Source organism: Centrocercus urophasianus, unplaced genomic scaffold (assembly GCF_019232065.1).
Source record: "Centrocercus urophasianus isolate 14NV4802_14NV808 unplaced genomic scaffold, USGS_Curo_1.0 seq_9, whole genome shotgun sequence".
Taxonomy (NCBI): domain Eukaryota; kingdom Metazoa; phylum Chordata; class Aves; order Galliformes; family Phasianidae; genus Centrocercus; species Centrocercus urophasianus.
In genome coordinates, this window is record NW_024885532.1 from 31,242,144 (window position 1) to 31,259,656 (window position 17,513).

The 17,513-nt window shown below is 39.2% G+C and overlaps 1 protein-coding gene across 2 annotated transcripts in view; it reads left to right on the forward strand.

Moving 5' to 3' along the window:
• ATP8A2 (ATPase phospholipid transporting 8A2) overlaps nucleotides 1-17,513 on the forward strand; it is a 281,480-nt gene that overhangs the window by 45,529 nt on the left and 218,438 nt on the right. For both annotated transcript variants that reach the window (XM_042839218.1, XM_042839220.1), the window contains exons 21-24: nucleotides 1,148-1,232; nucleotides 1,984-2,123; nucleotides 4,791-4,929; nucleotides 10,723-10,787. In XM_042839218.1, coding sequence (XP_042695152.1) covers nucleotides 1,148-1,232; nucleotides 1,984-2,123; nucleotides 4,791-4,929; nucleotides 10,723-10,787 — 429 coding nt within the window. The remainder of the gene's footprint in view (nucleotides 1-1,147; nucleotides 1,233-1,983; nucleotides 2,124-4,790; nucleotides 4,930-10,722; nucleotides 10,788-17,513) is intronic.

A 17,513-nucleotide genomic window follows, 5' to 3' on the forward strand; every position in this document is an offset into this window, starting at 1 on the left:
GTAAGGATCTGGTTTACTTGACATACAGGCTTGGGTGCACAGCTTTGCTTCAGTTTAACTCCTGTGATAAGGTAAAGATGATGCTAGCTTCAAGCTAAAGTGGTGGGAATGAATTTAGCCTGCTTTTGCTACGCGATACTTTAAAGTTGTGTGCATAGTAACTCCTCACTGATTTGCACCTGTTTGTGTTCAATCACTGCTATTACTGTGCCTCTGTTAACAGTTTCTTGTAGATTGGCAGTGAAAAGGATGGAAAACAGGAGTAAGAAACTTCTTGCTGTCTTTGATTTGAGCAGGATCAGATGTCCGATGTGCTGATTACTACAACCCTTTTGCTCCAATATGGTTTTTCATTTTGTTTGTTCTGCTGCATCTACTGCTCATCTACTGTTTCTGTTCTGCACAAAACGTGCCAGGTTCTGATGGAAACATCCTATCCTAACGCTTAAATCATGAATTTCCTGTTTTATATGACTATTCCATGATGGATGTAGGCCTATGTGCTTAGTTTGCTTTAGAGTATGTATTTAAGGACATTTAGGGTTTGCATATTTTACTTAACATAGCAACTCAATCTGGTAATCACATGATAAAACACAGAGACAAGAAAGATGATGATGCTGCATTTTGATTACTTCTGTTATTCATGTACATAAGTATTTCTATTGCCATTTGATTTAGTGTTAAAGAAGGAGCTGTGGGAGGAAGGTTTTTCAACCTTCTGTTTTTAAACATCAATGGAAATCTTTTCTAGAAAGGCAGGAAGACTACAATGAGTACTAAATAAGACAACATACTTACATACTCTGAAAACTAGTACATTCGCTTAATTCAGACAGGAGTGTTCTACAGTGTTTGAGAGGGGATTACATGATGGAAAAGTCCCTGTTATTTAAGTGGGTAGAGACAGTGTGTACTTCTGTGCCTGTTATGTGTAGTTGGTGCACTGTGATCTCTGCTACTGGGCACAGCTCAGATGATTATTCAAACCAGTGTCTCTGAAACTTGAATGCATTAAATTAAATTTATTAGTCTTGGGTTCTGATGTAAGCAAGTCCAGTCAGGTAATTTCACTAGATCTGGTGCATACACACATTGAAACTTCGTATATAGACTTACTCCATTGTAATGAATTTGCTTTTAACAGGACAATGTAATTTTTGAGAGGCTTTCGAAAGATTCCCAGTACATGGAGCAAACACTGTGCCATCTTGAGTACTTTGCCACAGAAGGTAAGAGAAGCAGCATGTAAAAGTAATTCAGTTTATTAGTTTATTTCTTGCACTGCCTGAGCTTTCTTGTGCCAAATAAGGTGGCTGTATATTCAAAATTGGTATGTAGCAGCAGATTAGCAACTTTTAAGATAACTATACCTAAGGAAATTTGTGCCCTACTTCTGCTTCTGTGCAATTCCAGTACAAAAATGGAATGTGGAAGGAGTTGGAACTCTGTATTTGTGATTAAATGAAGGGACACTAATTATATTTTTCAATTTAGTTGGAGAAACTGGTATTTTTACCACTGTAAAAAGTCGGATGACAAAGTCTCTGGCTTTATGAAGCAAACTTAATAACATGAATATACTGAGATGCCTGGAGGACACAAGATGATCTGAAATGATCTCAAGACCTTTGACTGATGTAACACCTCTGTTCACAGGGAAGTGCTTGGCTTTGTTCCCTTTTCTGCAGTAGGATAAAATATTGGCATTAACTCTAGATTACAATACTGAACATTAGAGAGAAGCTTGTACCCATTAGGCCCTCTTGATTTGCACCAGCAGTAGTAACCTGTATGAGCCAGACACTCGTTTAGTATTTGTGGAAACAAATGCATTAAAAAATGTACAGGAAACCAGAGTTCACCAATTTGCAGAAAGAACTGTTGACTCCAGTGGGAGGGTTAGAATTTAGTGTTCATTAGACCATTTTGCAGGTACTCAGTCACTGCACACCTAAAATTGCACTGTATTCTGTTTTGTAGGCCTGAGGACTTTGTGCATCGCTTATGCCGATCTGTCAGAAAACTCTTACAGAGAGTGGCTGAATGTCTATAATGAAGCCAGTATACTTCTGAAAGACAGAACTCAGAAGTTGGAAGAATGCTATGAGATCATTGAGAAGGTAAGAATTTTTTTGAGGGTCGAATGCAGATTGCTTTTGCATGCAGTTTGGGCTTTATACAGTGTAACAAATAGTTCTTTTCAGTTTCAGAAGAATGGAATTGTATTCTTAATTGAAAACCTTAATTGAAAGTTAATCTAACTTGCTGACTGTATCAGTTCTGCTATCATGTTGCATCAAGTTCCCACTTGCTAATGTGTGAAGAGAAGCTGCTTCTTTTTTGTAATGCAGTCAGAGCTGCAGTTTTCTGAAGGATGTTTCAGACACTGCAGGCATTACCATGTGCTCAATGTGGCCTGTAGCTCAAAAACTGCTCCTTTCACGTGAATTGTTGAACTAATAATTCTGAAAGTTTAAAGCAAGTATGAGAGAAAGTTTTACCTGACGGCACGTCTTGCTGAAATGTTAAGATGTCAACGCTAGGGGCCAGTGTTTGATATTTGCTGGTCTTTTGCTGCTTTCTGAAATGCAGATGGTCAGTTCACCTAAACTCATTCATGTTCTTTCCCTCTTGTTCTGAGTCTTTTACTGATTTTTGTTTAGTGGTTTATTTTGAAGACTTGTTATTAGCTTTATTAATATTGCTATATTAACAGTGCAATTCAAATTCCAGAGGCCTCTTCATTGGTTATTCAAGTTATTTGGGCAGAATAGGGGAGAAGACTGAGACTAGGATGGGAGCCAGCTTTAATGGAGTAAGAGAAATCCTCCAGCAACTCATGAGGTGGTAGCTGAAGATTAGGTCTTACTTTTCAAAATGTCTAATGGTCATTTTCTGTTGGCTGATCAGTAACACTGTTGTTATCTAAGCACTGATTTTGAAGGCTTATGTAGCTTTTTGCCTTCCTGCACTTTGCTTCCATATTTTACTGATTTCACAACTGAAAAATTGTTGTGGGTGATCAACCCATTAACACGGGGCTGATTCTTTAACTTGAGGATGTTTTCTCAATCCTTCAAACATTTTTTGCCGTCTACCTTCTGCCTCCTTTCATAATTTAACATCTTGAAAAATGGGCAGCCACGAGTAGGTTTTTGATTTGGAGTTTTGAACTTTGTGGTGCCATGTTGGAAGGAAAACACTGACTTTCATGTTAATTTACTTTCTGGTCAGGGTGTGAGCAAGGAATTGTACTGGAAACTTAGATTTTTCTCAGAGTTTGTGTTTCCCTGGTTAATTCTCTAGTATAAGGAATTTTATTTTTTTTTTTCCTAGATAATAAGCTGAGATTTAGTATCAAATAACTGTTTTAACATGCTAACTTTGCATTTAAAGACTTTAAGTAAGAGTGGTATTTTAAGTCTGACTGAGGTCACTGGATTGTAGTAAGGTGTGTGTGTGTGGGGACAAACTTCAGCTGTCTTTTTGGATACCTATAAATTGGCTGAGAGGGTTTCAACAGATGCAATGAATAGTAACTCCTTGCTCCTGGCTTCGGCCATTCCCAGCACTGTGCTTTAATGTGTAATCAATCATTTAACAGGTAAATTTGGGAACATAAGACAAGTTGCACTTACATACTTGCTCTGTGTTTGTTATGTTCAAATGCAACATTGTATTCATTGGAGGAATGTTTTACCAAAACTCAAAGGGATTTCAAAGAAAATGGCTTGTGGGAGTTCATACTACTGCCTTTACCTACTGAACATCTTAACAAAACTTGTTTGTTGTCAAGGCTTACATTAATTAATGTCTGGTTACATGCCTGTATGGATAGCAGCTTCCCCTTCAGTTATTTATACATGCATAGATAAATACAAACAAGAACTGCTGTAATGTTCTCTTCATCTATTTTTGCTAATTAAAAAAAAAGTAGTGCTTGCAAACATGAGAAGTTGTTATGCTCTCTGCTCAGTTCCTGAAATGGGGCATATAACAAAGCTCAATTTATATCCATTTCTTTTAAATTGAACATTTTTGCATGTCTAAGCAATCATTAAAAATACTTCTAATGTTAAAACTGGGTAACTGGATTATGCCTTTTGACAAGGTGTATTTCTTTGGTATTTCTGTCAGCCTGACTTTTTTTCCTGTAATGTTGCCAAATCTCTTCAAGCAATCGCTCTACAATTGCATATGAATATGTAGTATTAAGTGGTTGTGTGAGACATTCTTTTCTGGCACACATCTGTATTAGACTACAGATACTTGGACTGATTAATGTCCATACCACTTCTATTACATCGATGTAGTGATTATATCCATAAATAGTTGGAATAATTTTTGCTTTGATTGTATCCATTCTGTGTGCACGTTTTACAGGAGGGAAGTTAGTTTCAATGATGTGATGGCAGGTGACTTTTGTTTTGTGAGCTTAAGAAACATAATCTGTGGCCACTCATCGTGTTGCTACAGTGATTACTGAGTATTCTAGTGTACATGTTCATCCACAGGATAGCTTTGGAGCTGTTTAACTTCAATTAACTGCTCTTGAAACTCTGCCAACTTTCTGATTGTAAATGCTGGGTTCCATTCTGTACATCCTGAAATGTGATTTGTGTGCTGGGGAACTGGAAGAGGCACACCAAAAACCTCCTGGAGTATGTACTGCTTGTCAAAAAGCTGTATTAGCAATGAGGCACAACATGTTTTTAATTCCCTGTTTTTAGAGTATTTCAAACAGAGATTCATCCTAAGAAACCAATCCTTCAAATTCTTTCTTTCAGGATTTACTGCTTCTTGGAGCCACAGCCATTGAAGACCGACTGCAAGCAGGTGTTCCTGAAACGATAGCCACACTAATGAAGGCAGAAATTAAGATATGGATTCTGACAGGGGACAAGCAGGAAACAGCTCTCAACATAGGTATTCTTTTTGGTTACATAACGTTTGTCTGAGGTGTGGCAGGTTAGACAGTAGATGTGATGTGTGGGTTCTTAAAACAAAAACAGGCCTGATTTGTACTCATAGACTGGCTCCTTGGTAGCTGATAGGCTTGTGGAAGCCTTTCATTTGGAGAATTTGGAATTCTGAAATGAAAGTTTTGCACTGAATGTCAGGCTATGTGGAGTTGCTGGAGAGGGTTCAGAGGAGAGCCACAAAGATGATCAGAGGACTGGAGCACTTCCCCTGTGAAGACAGGCTGAGGAAGCTGGGCTTGTTCAGCCTGGAGAAGAGAAGGCTATGAAAAGACCTCTGCAGCTTTCCAGTATTTAAAAGGGAATTATAAAGAGGAGGGGAATCAACTTTCTACTCGGGTAGATAGTGATAGGACAAGGAGGAATGGTTTTAAGCACAAGGGGGGAGGGAGGTTGCGTGTCAAGGGAAGCTGTTTACAGAGAGAGTGATGAGGTGCTGGAACAGGCTACCCAGAGAAGTTGTAGATGCTCTGTCCCTGGAGGTGTTCAAAACCAGGTTGGATGGGGCCCTGGACAACCTGGTCTAGTACCAGATCTGGAGGTTGGTGGATCTGTCTGTGACAGGGGGGTTGGAACTTGATAATCCTTGGGATCCCTTCCAGCCCAAGGCATACTATGATATGCAGCTTCTTTTAATGCACAAAAGATTTAGCTTTTGGCTAACTGCAGTTTTTGTGAGAAGAAGATATTTCTTTTTACTGAAAGTAGAGGACTCAGTCAGTCTATAATGTTTTAGTATTACTGTGCATTATATCTCAATTTATTTCACAGTTAGTCATTCTTATGGACTGCCTTCACTTGATTTCAGTACAGTTAGGGATATGAGGGAGAAAAATGGGTATAATTTACAACTTATAGCAAGATTTGTTGGTAAAAGTAGGTGGATACTTGAATAACTAACTACTCATGCTGTCACTTTGGTGCATCTTCTAGTCAAGTATATCGTAATTGTAGTCTTGATAGAATGCTGTTGCTATTGAATATATGGATAGTTTAATACAGATTGTTTGTCAAGGCACAAGAAGGGTATTCTTATGTCTCAAACTTACTAATGTATTCCAACTTTGCTGATTCTATGATCTTAGCTTACGGAATGCTTTTTTGTAATTTAAGACCCAATCCACATGTACAGTTACATTTCAGGTATTGTATGCAATCTTGGGAGTAGAACAATTTTCAGTTCCTCATGGTGCGTGGCAATGATGCTTACAGTCTCTTGCTTACACTATGGGTATGTTTATGCACTTAGGTCATCTTCAACTCTTGGCAGCCACCCTAAGGAGATGAAATACTTTGTTTCAGTTTGCTCTTGATTCTTTGGTCCTGAGTTTGCTTGTTTGACTGTTGTCTTTTAATTGTATTATTGACCTTTTTATTAGAGTAATGCTTCACCTTGCTGTGGGGTGGTTGCATGCCTTCCACTCAGCTGTGTGCCAGTTTTGCAGAATGAGTGTGTTTATGATGGGTTTCAATAATGATCAGACATTACAACTTAGTATAGGAAATAGGAGTTCTGGTTTCAGAAATGTCTTCAAGCATGACATACAGTCTGCTTTCTGTTTTTAGCTGCTGAAGCTGTCATTAGCCAGTCTCTGCAAAGAGCTGTAGAAAGCTTGGCAGTGTTCTTCTGGCAACATAATTCTCTTAAAGCAATCTGCAGAATCTGAATTTCCTTTGCCTTTCAGTAACTGTTACTCTGAAATCTGTGACAGACTTGTGCTTAGCACCATCCTGGTAGGCTCCCAGGAAATCTGAACTGATGCATTCTAGCCAATAACTTGTGCTAAACTAGTTGCACTTATGAAAGGCCCTAAAATCTTTTCAGTAGCCATAAGCTGGGAGTTACCCACAATGCCTCTGCATGCCTTCATTTCATTTACCTTGACTCTGTATCTTCACATCATAGTGAGCATGCAACCTGAAAGTCATGAAGCCACATCTATGTGTGCAGCTGCTTTCTGTTTTCCTTACTTTCCTCAGGCCTCTCCTGGAATACTTCTGTCATTTTTTCAGTTGGAGAAATTGAAGCAATGCCAGTGAGCTTGTCTGTGTCCCACAGCGAAGCTGGAGCAGGGCATACGTGCCCTCTGTAAACACGGAAGATAAGTGTTCTTGCCTCAGATGTATTCTGTATGCCTGCAGTGTGAGTGTGCCTGTGGGCTATGATCTTGAACTCTAGTTCAAGCAGTCTTTCTCCCAGGATACTTGAAGGGAAACGAGTCCCAGAAGCACTTGATTCATCTGCTCCATGGGCTTTTAGTTAAACTTTCAAGTTTAAGACCCAGACAGCAATTCACAAGTGTCGATTGACATTTTATATCTGGCTTTGAGCCAGCAGTTGATCAAGTCAAAAGCATTGACAAAAATATGCCCTGATCTCAGAGAGCCTGTTTTTGTTTGTCTTGTTATTTCTGCCAGAAATAACTATTATGAAACTTCCTATATAAAATAGAACTACAAAATTCCCATGTAACTTTATGATTTCCAGATTTTGGTTTATATTAATGCTAGACTTTAACATCTTCATAGTCCTAAACTTGTGCATTATGCATAGATCTCCTGTAAAACATTAGGCATAACTTACACCCTCCTATTCTAAGCTTGATCTCACTCCTGTTTAATGTGATGACAATGCACAAAATGGTCTCTTCTGACTCTGTGACTTCCAAGTCAGACCAAGTTAGCATTTTCCAGAGTTTTTTCTCTAGCTCCAGTTGTCAAATGGCATCTTGCTAGATTTGAAAAACTTAAAATGAAGCAATGAGCAGCAGTTTAGAAACTGCAGCGTGCTGTTGCAGCTGCTATTCCAATCAAATGCTCCTAGAAAATGCATTTGAATTAGTTATACTGAATTTGTAACAGCCTGCTGCGTGAGGTTATTGCTGTTCTCTGGGGAAAGAATAACCCTGGCATGGAGGGAAATTATTAAGTTTGTAATATCCTCTTTTTCTCCCCAGTAAAAATAAGGAAGTAGTTCTTCAGCCTGGGACTAACTCTCAAAAATGGCAAACTCTGAACTGACTTCTCACATCAGTGTTTTGTCTGTACCTGTTGTGGCTTCCTTTCTCAATTCTGTGCTACTCCCTAGAAGACAATTTCACCGCCGTAGGCTGTCTGCAGAGCTTTCGTGTTGCAGGTTGCATCTTACTGGCATATATTTCACCTCTTTCCCAACGGTTTCCATGCCGTTCTCTATCTTTCTGTAAAGCAAAAAGTAAACCTTAATACAGTTAAGATGATAACGTTTCTGTAAGACTGCATCTGATACTCTTATACTACACAGCTGTGAAAATGGAATAGAAACAGAACTTCTGCAGGTAATCATATGTAGTGTCTGAAGGTGACCGTATGATGCAATTATGCCTTTTACAAAGAAAGATGAGGGATTTTCTTGACAGAAGTCATTGATGCAGACATGTCAGCCCTGGATTATACCTAGAAAACTAGCCCAGTTACAAAAATACTGTAGCCTGAAGAAATGATTTGCATTGCAATTCACGAGTCTGTATGGCCTTCCATTCGAACCAAAAATCTCATAGAAAACAAATCCATGCCTCAGTTTTCTCTTGCTAATGGGAGATACAAAGAGAGTCTTAATCTTTTTATACTGACTGTGGTTCTACTTGCAGTGGTTCCCCTTGGAAACATTACTCTTATGTTGTAGTAGTATAGTCCTTCATATAAGAAATGTAAATGTACAAGAAAAAAAAATCCCACAACCCTTTTGTAGGCCTCATTTCACAACCATTATTTCTTGAACTTTCTGTGATTCATTTTGTTGCAAAAGTATGGTAGAACTGCAAAACAGTTTGATTATATTTTCTTTTCTTGCGTGACTTAGCTCAGCAATGAGGCATATGGTTAATGTTTCAATAGATAAATAGACCTGTGCTTTATGAAGCCACATGACAGTGCCATTTGGAAGAGAACACTCATGTGCTTTGAGAATGCAGTAGAATCAGTCTGCAACTTTTGATTTGCTTCTTCTCATTAACAGTGATGGAATTACACTGTTTATTCTGTTAGTTCCATGTATGTATACCCTGGATGGCTCATCATCTCAGTGACAGTCACATGATGGAAGAACTACTGGGTCAGTGTTATTAAGCAGTGCTGCAATCTTTAGCTCTTACAAAAATAAGGGTTTTTTCTACTTTCAGTATTTTTTTTTTTTAATTTGAATCATGGTGTCCTGCTGAATGTGTTAAACTGCATTCTGTGCATTGCTCTGCACTGTGATGATGTGCTGTTTGTTGGCTTCCCAGTCCCACGTGAAGAACAGTCTAGTACGATTTCTTGATTTCTACCCTCAGCAAGTTTGCAGATGATACCAAGTTGGGAGGTGGTGTTGATCTGCCTGAGGGTAGGGAGGCCCTTCAGAGGAATTTAGACAGGCTGAACCACTGGGCTGAGGTGAATGGGATGAGGTTCAACAAGGCCAAGTGTCGGGTACTCCATTTTGGCCATAACAACCCCTTGCAGCGTTACAGGCTTGGGGATGAGTGGCTGGATGAGTGTGAAGAAGAGAAGGACCTGGGGGTGTTGGTTGATGCTCGGCTGAACATGAGCCAACAGTGTGCTCAGGTGGCCAAGAGGGCCAACGGCATCCTGGCCTGCATCAGAAATAGTGTGGCCAGCAGGAGCAGGAAGGTGATCATCCCCCTGTACTCAGCACTGGTGAGGCCACACCTCGAGTATTGTGTTCAGTTTTGGGCCCCTCACTACAGGAAAGATGTTGAGGTCCTGGAGCGTGTCCAGAGAAGGGCAACGAAACTGGTGAGGGTTCTGGAGCACAAACCTTATGAGGAGCAGCTGAGGGAGCTGGGATTGTTTAGTCTGGAGAAGAGGAGGCTCAGGGGAGACCTCATTGCACTCTACAACCTCCTGAAGGGAGGCTGTGGTGAAGAGGGATCTGACCTCTTCTCCCAGGCAACGAGCAGGACACGGGGCAATGGCTGCAAGTTGTATCAGAGGAGGTTCAGGTTGGACATAAGGAAGAACTTCTTCTCTCAGAGAGTAGTCAGGCACTGGAATGGCTGCCCAGGGAGGTGGTGGAGTCGCCGTCCCTGGCAGTGTTCAAGAGGCGCCTGGATGACATGCTGCGTGATGTGGTTTAGTGCTTGTGGTGGCAATGGTGATGAGGAGACGGTTGGACTGGATGATCTTATAGGTCGTTTCCAACCTTGTGATTCTTGTGATTCTTGTGATTCTTGATGCCTACAGGAGCTGGTGGGGCTCACCCCTGAACACCTGAACTGTGTTTTTTGGTGAAACTCAGGACCACCTTCCACACTAAAACCCCACAGACGTGCTGAGGCTAAGTGGAGTGTGATGCAGTGATGTGTGCTGATGCAGTGTGTGTGCTTCCAGCTGTACGATGTAGCTGCAGCTGACTTCAGATCCATTCCTGTAATGTGCTGAAGGTCATTCAGTTTTCATAAGGATAAATGAAGTTTATGTATAGGAATGATTATTTTTACTGTAGAGATATAGCATATCTCTAATGAATATTGTATTTTCTTTGGTTAAGTGGTGTATTTGGAATTGCAGATAAAATGGAGTCTCCATTGCCAATAAACTTGTCAAGTTGGAGTGTGGCCTTAACCTTCCAGTAGCCCTGCCTGATGGGAGTTGCTGCTCAGATGTAAATCCCAATCTGACACATAGAACTTCCTTTTAAGATTGAGCTGAACTGTAATACTTCTCTAAAAATCTAATTCTTGTTTCATTCCTCTTGCAGGGTACTCTTGCAGACTCATTTCACAGAGCATGTCTCTCATCCTGGTCAATGAAGATTCCCTGGATGTAAGTAACTAAGTAAATTCCAGTGTAACTCTTGACCAAATGAAGTATTACTCAGAAAACGGAAAGTTGATGGGCTTTCTTATTTTGATTCCTTTCACTTGGCTTTAGGGGTAGCAGGATTTAACAACTCATTTTAGGAGGCCACTAATGATCACGTATCAAGCATGCGAAAAAGGATATGTTGTACAAAATGAGCTTCTGTAGTCTCTGATCACAAGCTGTACAAATCAAACTAAAGTCTCAGAACAAGGAACTGATTAAATCCATGGGTTTGATTTTACTGTAAACTGGTGAAACCTGCAGTATGCCTTCAGGAATGTGGTAAGGCTCTGCTGTGCGTATAGGAGTAAGGTGTCTGAAGAAGGGAAAAAAGTTTTGAAATAAAACCAAAGCAATTTCGGTGCAAGAAGCTATCTTCAGTATTGCTTGTAATGGCTGCAACCAAACCTATGTCTTTGTAAACTATCTTGTGAGCTCACCTGAGTGTAGCTTCTGAGACCTGAAAATTAGATTAACAAGTGATAGCCGTGTTCCTCAGGTATGTTTCATAAACAAATAAATAGAGTTCAGATAGTTAAAATAATACACTTTATCTTCTGGAGCAGATTGTTTCAGTGTCGCTGTCAGCACTTGATATCACTTGAATATCAGATTGCTACTAAAGGTATTTGTAGGACATGACAAAAGATCTATGTTAAATAAAATCTGATACTTGCGTTTAGCATTTATAGTTCATCCTGCCTGACACAGTGAGTGATGCAGAGCTTGTATCTCCACATACCAAAGGAGTTAATGGATATCTGCAACTCTGGTGGCAGAAAAAAACAGCTGAGAAGCAGCGTTTTCCTAGCTGCATCTACATGATTTAGTTAACAGTAGCCTTGTGATAGCACTTTCAGCTCAGACTCAAGTTTTCTGAATGCGTTTGTGGCCTCTTATGCTGTAGTGTTTTAACTCACCAGATCTCAAGAGTTGAAGGAGTTGTCCAAGGGGAGAAAGACTGCCTCCAGGGGAAGAAAGGCTGCATTACTAGTTTCCATGCAGCATAATGCACCCTGGTGGAAGACGTCTCTTGCTGAGTTTGAGCAATGTAGACTGTTACTTCTGCAGCAGAAATTAACTGTCTTCTGTGTTTCTGCATAGTTAAAGTTGTTTAAATAATTCTACTTGGATGAAGAAACTGCTTTTCTTTTCTAAATTATTATTACATTAGATGTGCCTAGATGGGAGTTATGTACATTTGGTTTCAATCAAATATCTTGCTGAAGACTCCCATCTGCTCAGACAAACATCCCACTTTTCCACTTCTGTATGGCCCCTCTTTAAGGGAACTGTTCCTTTCCTGTGGGATCAAAATACTCTGCTTCTGATGAGCATTCTGGACCTTTTAACCCAAAGAATGATGCAGAACCTCAATAGAAAATGAACATCTGGTGGTATTTTTTTCATTAGACAGCCAGATTAGTGGGCTACGATCATAAGAAGAAGAAAACTTGGATTCTTTATTCTAAATGTACTGGGAACTCACCACCAGAAGAAGGAAAATGATTGTGCTTGGTTTTTGAGTTTCTTATACTTTCTAAAACTGAGTTAAAACATGGTTTAAGTTTTTTGACCCTTGAAGTAAGACCTGTATTTCAATCTAAGTTTAAACTAGTTCCTTGAAAATTTCCAAAAGGAATCAGTGTGACTCCTGTGGTGCCTATTTAGAAATCATCAGAGTTGCATAAAGATTTGTGATTCCTAAAGAAAGGCGTGCAGTATGAAGACAGAGGTTCTTACTGGGTAAGAGAAGAAAAATGGAGCAATGTTGCTTAATATTTAGAAATATCTAGAAGTTGGACAAGATGATCATCAAGCCACGCTAACTTTTTTTACTTCTTGTTTTGTATACAGTGATAGAATTGCAGACAGATTTCTGTTTGTGAATATATTGCAGAAGGTGCTGAGTAGTATCTAATAGCTTCAGCACTTGCTTCTAAGTGCTGACTTCAGGTAAACTGGCTAAAGGGACCACGAGAGCGCAGTCTGAATAACAAAAGTTGCTTGTTGTGTATGCTATAATGGAGAAGGCTTCCATCCTGGGAGGTTCCTTTAAACTGTAGTTCAGGTAAATGGATCCAAGGGCATTCAACATCGGCAAAAGTGAATTTGTATTTTTCAAGAGGAAAGCCTGGAATTAGGCAGTGAGAAACAAGAAATCCATGCTTCAGTCTCCTTTTTTTTCCAATCTTTCCCATCTGTAACATCAGGGGCAGCTTGGCCCTGACCTATGTGGAACAAGCTCTGGTTAATTGTGGTGACTGCACTCTTGTCTTGTTCACAACAGAGGTGTAGACTCATTGTTGTGCAAATCATGTAGCTATATGAATGAATACACTGACAAATATTTTTATACAATTATTTTAGACTCCAAAAAGTCTTCTATGTATTATTTCTAAAATTTGGTTTGTTTTCTGTGGCTTTAAGAAAGTAGGAGTTATAGCTAATTTTATCTATGCCCTTGACGTCCCATTAGATCTTTCTGCTGTTTAGGCAAGCCTTTCATTCTTGTCTACAAGCATGAGAAATCGGAGGCTTGTAGCAGCTGTTTGATTCAGTAGATCCAGCGATGTGTTCAGAGTGCTGCTTTAGTGAGAGCTCGTTGTGTGACCATAGCTCTTGACTGTGGTCTGCTCACCCATGGGTTGGATACATGGCGTAGGGACAAGGCATGCTGACAGTGTCCATGCTCTCCTTTTGAGTCTCCTCCAGATGATCAGCTGCCTGCCTGACAGCTTTAGTTGATAATCTCCTCCTCAATATATTCACTAAATGCCAAACTACTTGTAACAAGGAATCTGTCTTTACTGTTCCTTTCCTAGCAAAGACCTGCAAAAGCAGACCTGGCTACTAGAAAGGAAAGCAAACTGGAAAAAGAAGCAAGAGCTACAGAATGCAGCAGTTCCTTTCATAAACATTAAACTTTCTTATTAATAAATGTAGCAGCCCTGTTTTGGGAAATTATGGTAACTTCTTGAGAATTGGGAATGCAAAAGACTGGATAACTGAATAAAGAACTGCATACTTTTTGTAGTGATACAGAAAAAGTTAGTATGTAGGTTTTAATACTGCTCTAATTTTAATAGGAAGCAGCTTCCTACAGTTGTAGTACAAAAGAGGAAAGAGGTACAGTTTTAGGGGAAAAAAATAGACGTAGGGTAATAAACTGAGAAGCTTAAAGAGTTGAACAGTCTGGGAAGTTTTGAGGCCAAATTAGGCTCTGTGATGGGGATTAGGTGAATGAGAAAGTATTTTAAAAAACTGTTAATTTTCAGTGATAATCTGTCTTCTTATTGAAGTTGTTACAAATGCCTGTGTTGAAGTGTGGGCAGATGCCTAATGACTCAGATATGAATCCACCGAAAGCAAAGTTATATTGACAGACAGAGTCCAGAATTGTAGGGCAGTTCTTGGTCACATGTGAAAAATGTATGTCACATGTATGAAAATATTATTGAGGTTTCCTACTCTCTCAATATAGGAAAGCACGTTGTATAGGAGGAGATGTGCAGCCTATGTAAAGAGATCTGAAAGCTCCACTTTTGTATTTCAGGTGTGCTGGGATGGCACTGTATGGAATACTGGCTGTTAAGACTAAGTAGCTCCTCAAATAAATGTTATGAACTGTTTGCTTACTCAAAGTGTGGGAGGTCAAAGATGACAGTGTCAGTAATATGGGCCCCTTTGTATGCATCTTACCATCTGGCTCACCTTAGGGATGTGCTAGAGTGATAAGCCCTAATCAAGGATGGATTGGGACAAAATGAAAACCCTCCTTCCTTCCTTTTTGCTTGGCCTCTGCCAACACAGAAAAAAAAGTACAGTCAGCTAACATGCTTTAGAATACCCAAGTAAAACAGGAAAACCACTCTGATCCTCTTTTCCCACCTGCCACCTCCAATTGTGAGAACTTCTCTAAATGAGGAGTTCTCTGGATTACCAGAGCACAGCAGTGGCTCCCGCTTTTTTTTTTAAGTTGGAATTGCAGTATTGCTGACGGCTCCTGTTGAACTGAGTGCCTTATACTCTGATTTTGGCCTCTGGTATTGCTGCACACTTAAAGGCTCTCGTTTGCAGTGCACTGAAGATACTTTGCAGAAATGAGTGCTAAAAGCTTGGTAAACTAATGTGGTGGGGCCTCTCATGCACATCGTGTGGTGGTGGGAGAATGGGAAGAAACAATAGAAGGGTTCCATCTGTGCATAGCACACTGCTTTTCACAACTTTTATTCTTAGTTGGTATCTTCTGGCTTCCCCCTGCATGAGCCAAAAAAGAGATCTAAAACTTAGAACAGTTCTAAAAAGAAAAGCTGGGTATCTTTTTTTTTCTTTTTTTTTTTTTTTTTTTTTTTTTTTTTTTTATAATTATTTTAATTTGTGTTGTCATACTATGTAGTCATCACCTCAAGTTTGTGATTATAAAAATGAAAATCTCTCTTCTGGTCCTGTAACTTTAGATAAGTTGGAACTGGAGATGACAAACTTAATCTCAGCTGAGCATGTTGTTGGCAGAGGTTCTAAGGAAGGGGTCATGACTGCTCTTTGAGTGATTTGAGGTTGGAAAGTGATAGCTGTTAAACAGCATCTCTTGTGCAAAGTTGAATTTACTTCAGATGTACCATGCATCAGTATTCTTGGACCATGTCAGCATTAAGTACAGATTTTATACTTGAAATAGCCTGTAAAAAAGAACCACGGTTGATACATTGGTGAATAATGCAGAATAGGATTCTGCCACTAGTAAGTGGACAGGTTTGAGCAAAAGCAGCAGGTAGAATGTTGTCTACTGTTACTTTATTCAAGTTCTTGCTAGACACATTAAAAATTGGTTGTGGAAAATGACCATTGCTTGTTCTGTCTTCTCTTGGCCTCTCATCTGATACAAACTTACATTTAAGACAACAGTATTAGAAATTTTTCAGTAAACACCAAAACTAATGGAAGTTACTTTATCAGAACTAATGGAATTTTTTATGCTCAGAGCATAAAAGAAAAATGAGAAACAGAAATACATGATGTGTCAGATGAGCAAAAAGTTCATGATAGATATCTGCTGTTCTTTTAAGTGAAGAAAATTGGTGATTACACGGTGTATCATGAGCACATATCTAATATTGAAGGCACTTCAGCTAAGATAACTTTCTTCTTTCTGAAACAGGAGTACAAACTTGTGAAGTTCTGAATTGGTGCTTCCAAAATGCTTTCTGTGGCATCAGCTTTAAATTTAAACCAGAGTGGCTCTGTATTTCTCTCATGATCAAGCACTTTTATAGCTATTTTTAATGTAGAACTAAACTTTGCGAAAGCAAGCCATATGTAAAACCCTTATGTGCTTTGTTAATTACTATCACTGGTTCTTTTAATTCTACAGTAGTTTTATTCAGTTCATTACTGCTTATTTTTTAAGGTTGGATCTCTGCAGTTAATAATGGCATATTGCACCTGTAGCAGATTATTACTACTGTTCAACTTAGCCTAAAATGTATCAACAGAAGTTTCTCACACTGAAATCCTACAGCATTATATTTAATATATTCTGCCTCTGAAATCCATTAAGGCTAAAAATGAATTTTTACAGGATCCAAGTTGAGCTTAGAGCCTTTAAATATTGATGCCCTTTCCCCTTGTGTGACTTCAGCCCCTTCCTTCTGCTCCTTGGCATGCAGCAGCAGGTGAGATGTGATCGAACAACTGTCTTGGGTTGTTTTTGAGAGCTAAAATTTTTTCTAAATCTTGCAGTTGAGGGAAAAATCAATCATTTCTGTTCTCTTTAGAGAACTACTGGGAATAGAAAAGACTAATCCCTAGCTTGATTCAACTGAATTCGAGAAACTTAGCATAATGATCTGCAAATGTTTATCCCTTGTAGACCTAACTACATGCATACATATGTGCACTTGATTTTTCTTTCCCTTTCATAATAAAGCTTCTTCAAGTGAAAATATTTTGAGCACTGGGTTTAAGTTGAGTGTGATTCTTGGATTCAGTTTCTGCTTAATTAAATTGGAAATGCCATTAAGTCATCTTTTGCACTCTTAACCTGGACAGAAGTTTTTTGTTGGCATGTCACTGATGTTGAATTGTGAAAGCTGTGGGAGGGAAAGCCAAGAAAGGGAAATCAGATGACCTAGCAGGCCCTGGAAAGCTTGGGATGAATCCTGGATATTACAGATGGTAAATTGTGATGCTGGTGTTTTTCTTTCAATGCAGTAGAAAAAAAGAGCTGCAAACTATCTCACTGAGTTGTATATAATAGTAGTGGAAGGACAAAACTAGAAGGAATGATTCTGAACCTATGCGTAGTATTTTGCTGTACAGTAATTCTGTTAATAGAAATGGAGCTGTGTGGCAGCATTTGTCCTGCAGAATTTGTGTGCCTTGTCTCAGAATTAACGGCAGTTACTGTATAGATGTGTAATGTGTTGTGATGTAACCACAAACTGATGCTTCTGTGCACGAAGGTACTCCGTGCTGGTGTCTGTGATAGTAATCTGCCTGAAGGAGGAATAAGAATAGAAACAGATGCTGGCCTCCTTCGTTCTGTGCTTGCTCAGCTGAATCTTTTGCATACTTCATCATTAGGATGAGCTATTAAACAAGAATAGAAAAAATTCTGTTTGTGCTACCATGGTATTTTATACATATATAAATATATATATATATAGTTTAAAACTACGCCACAAA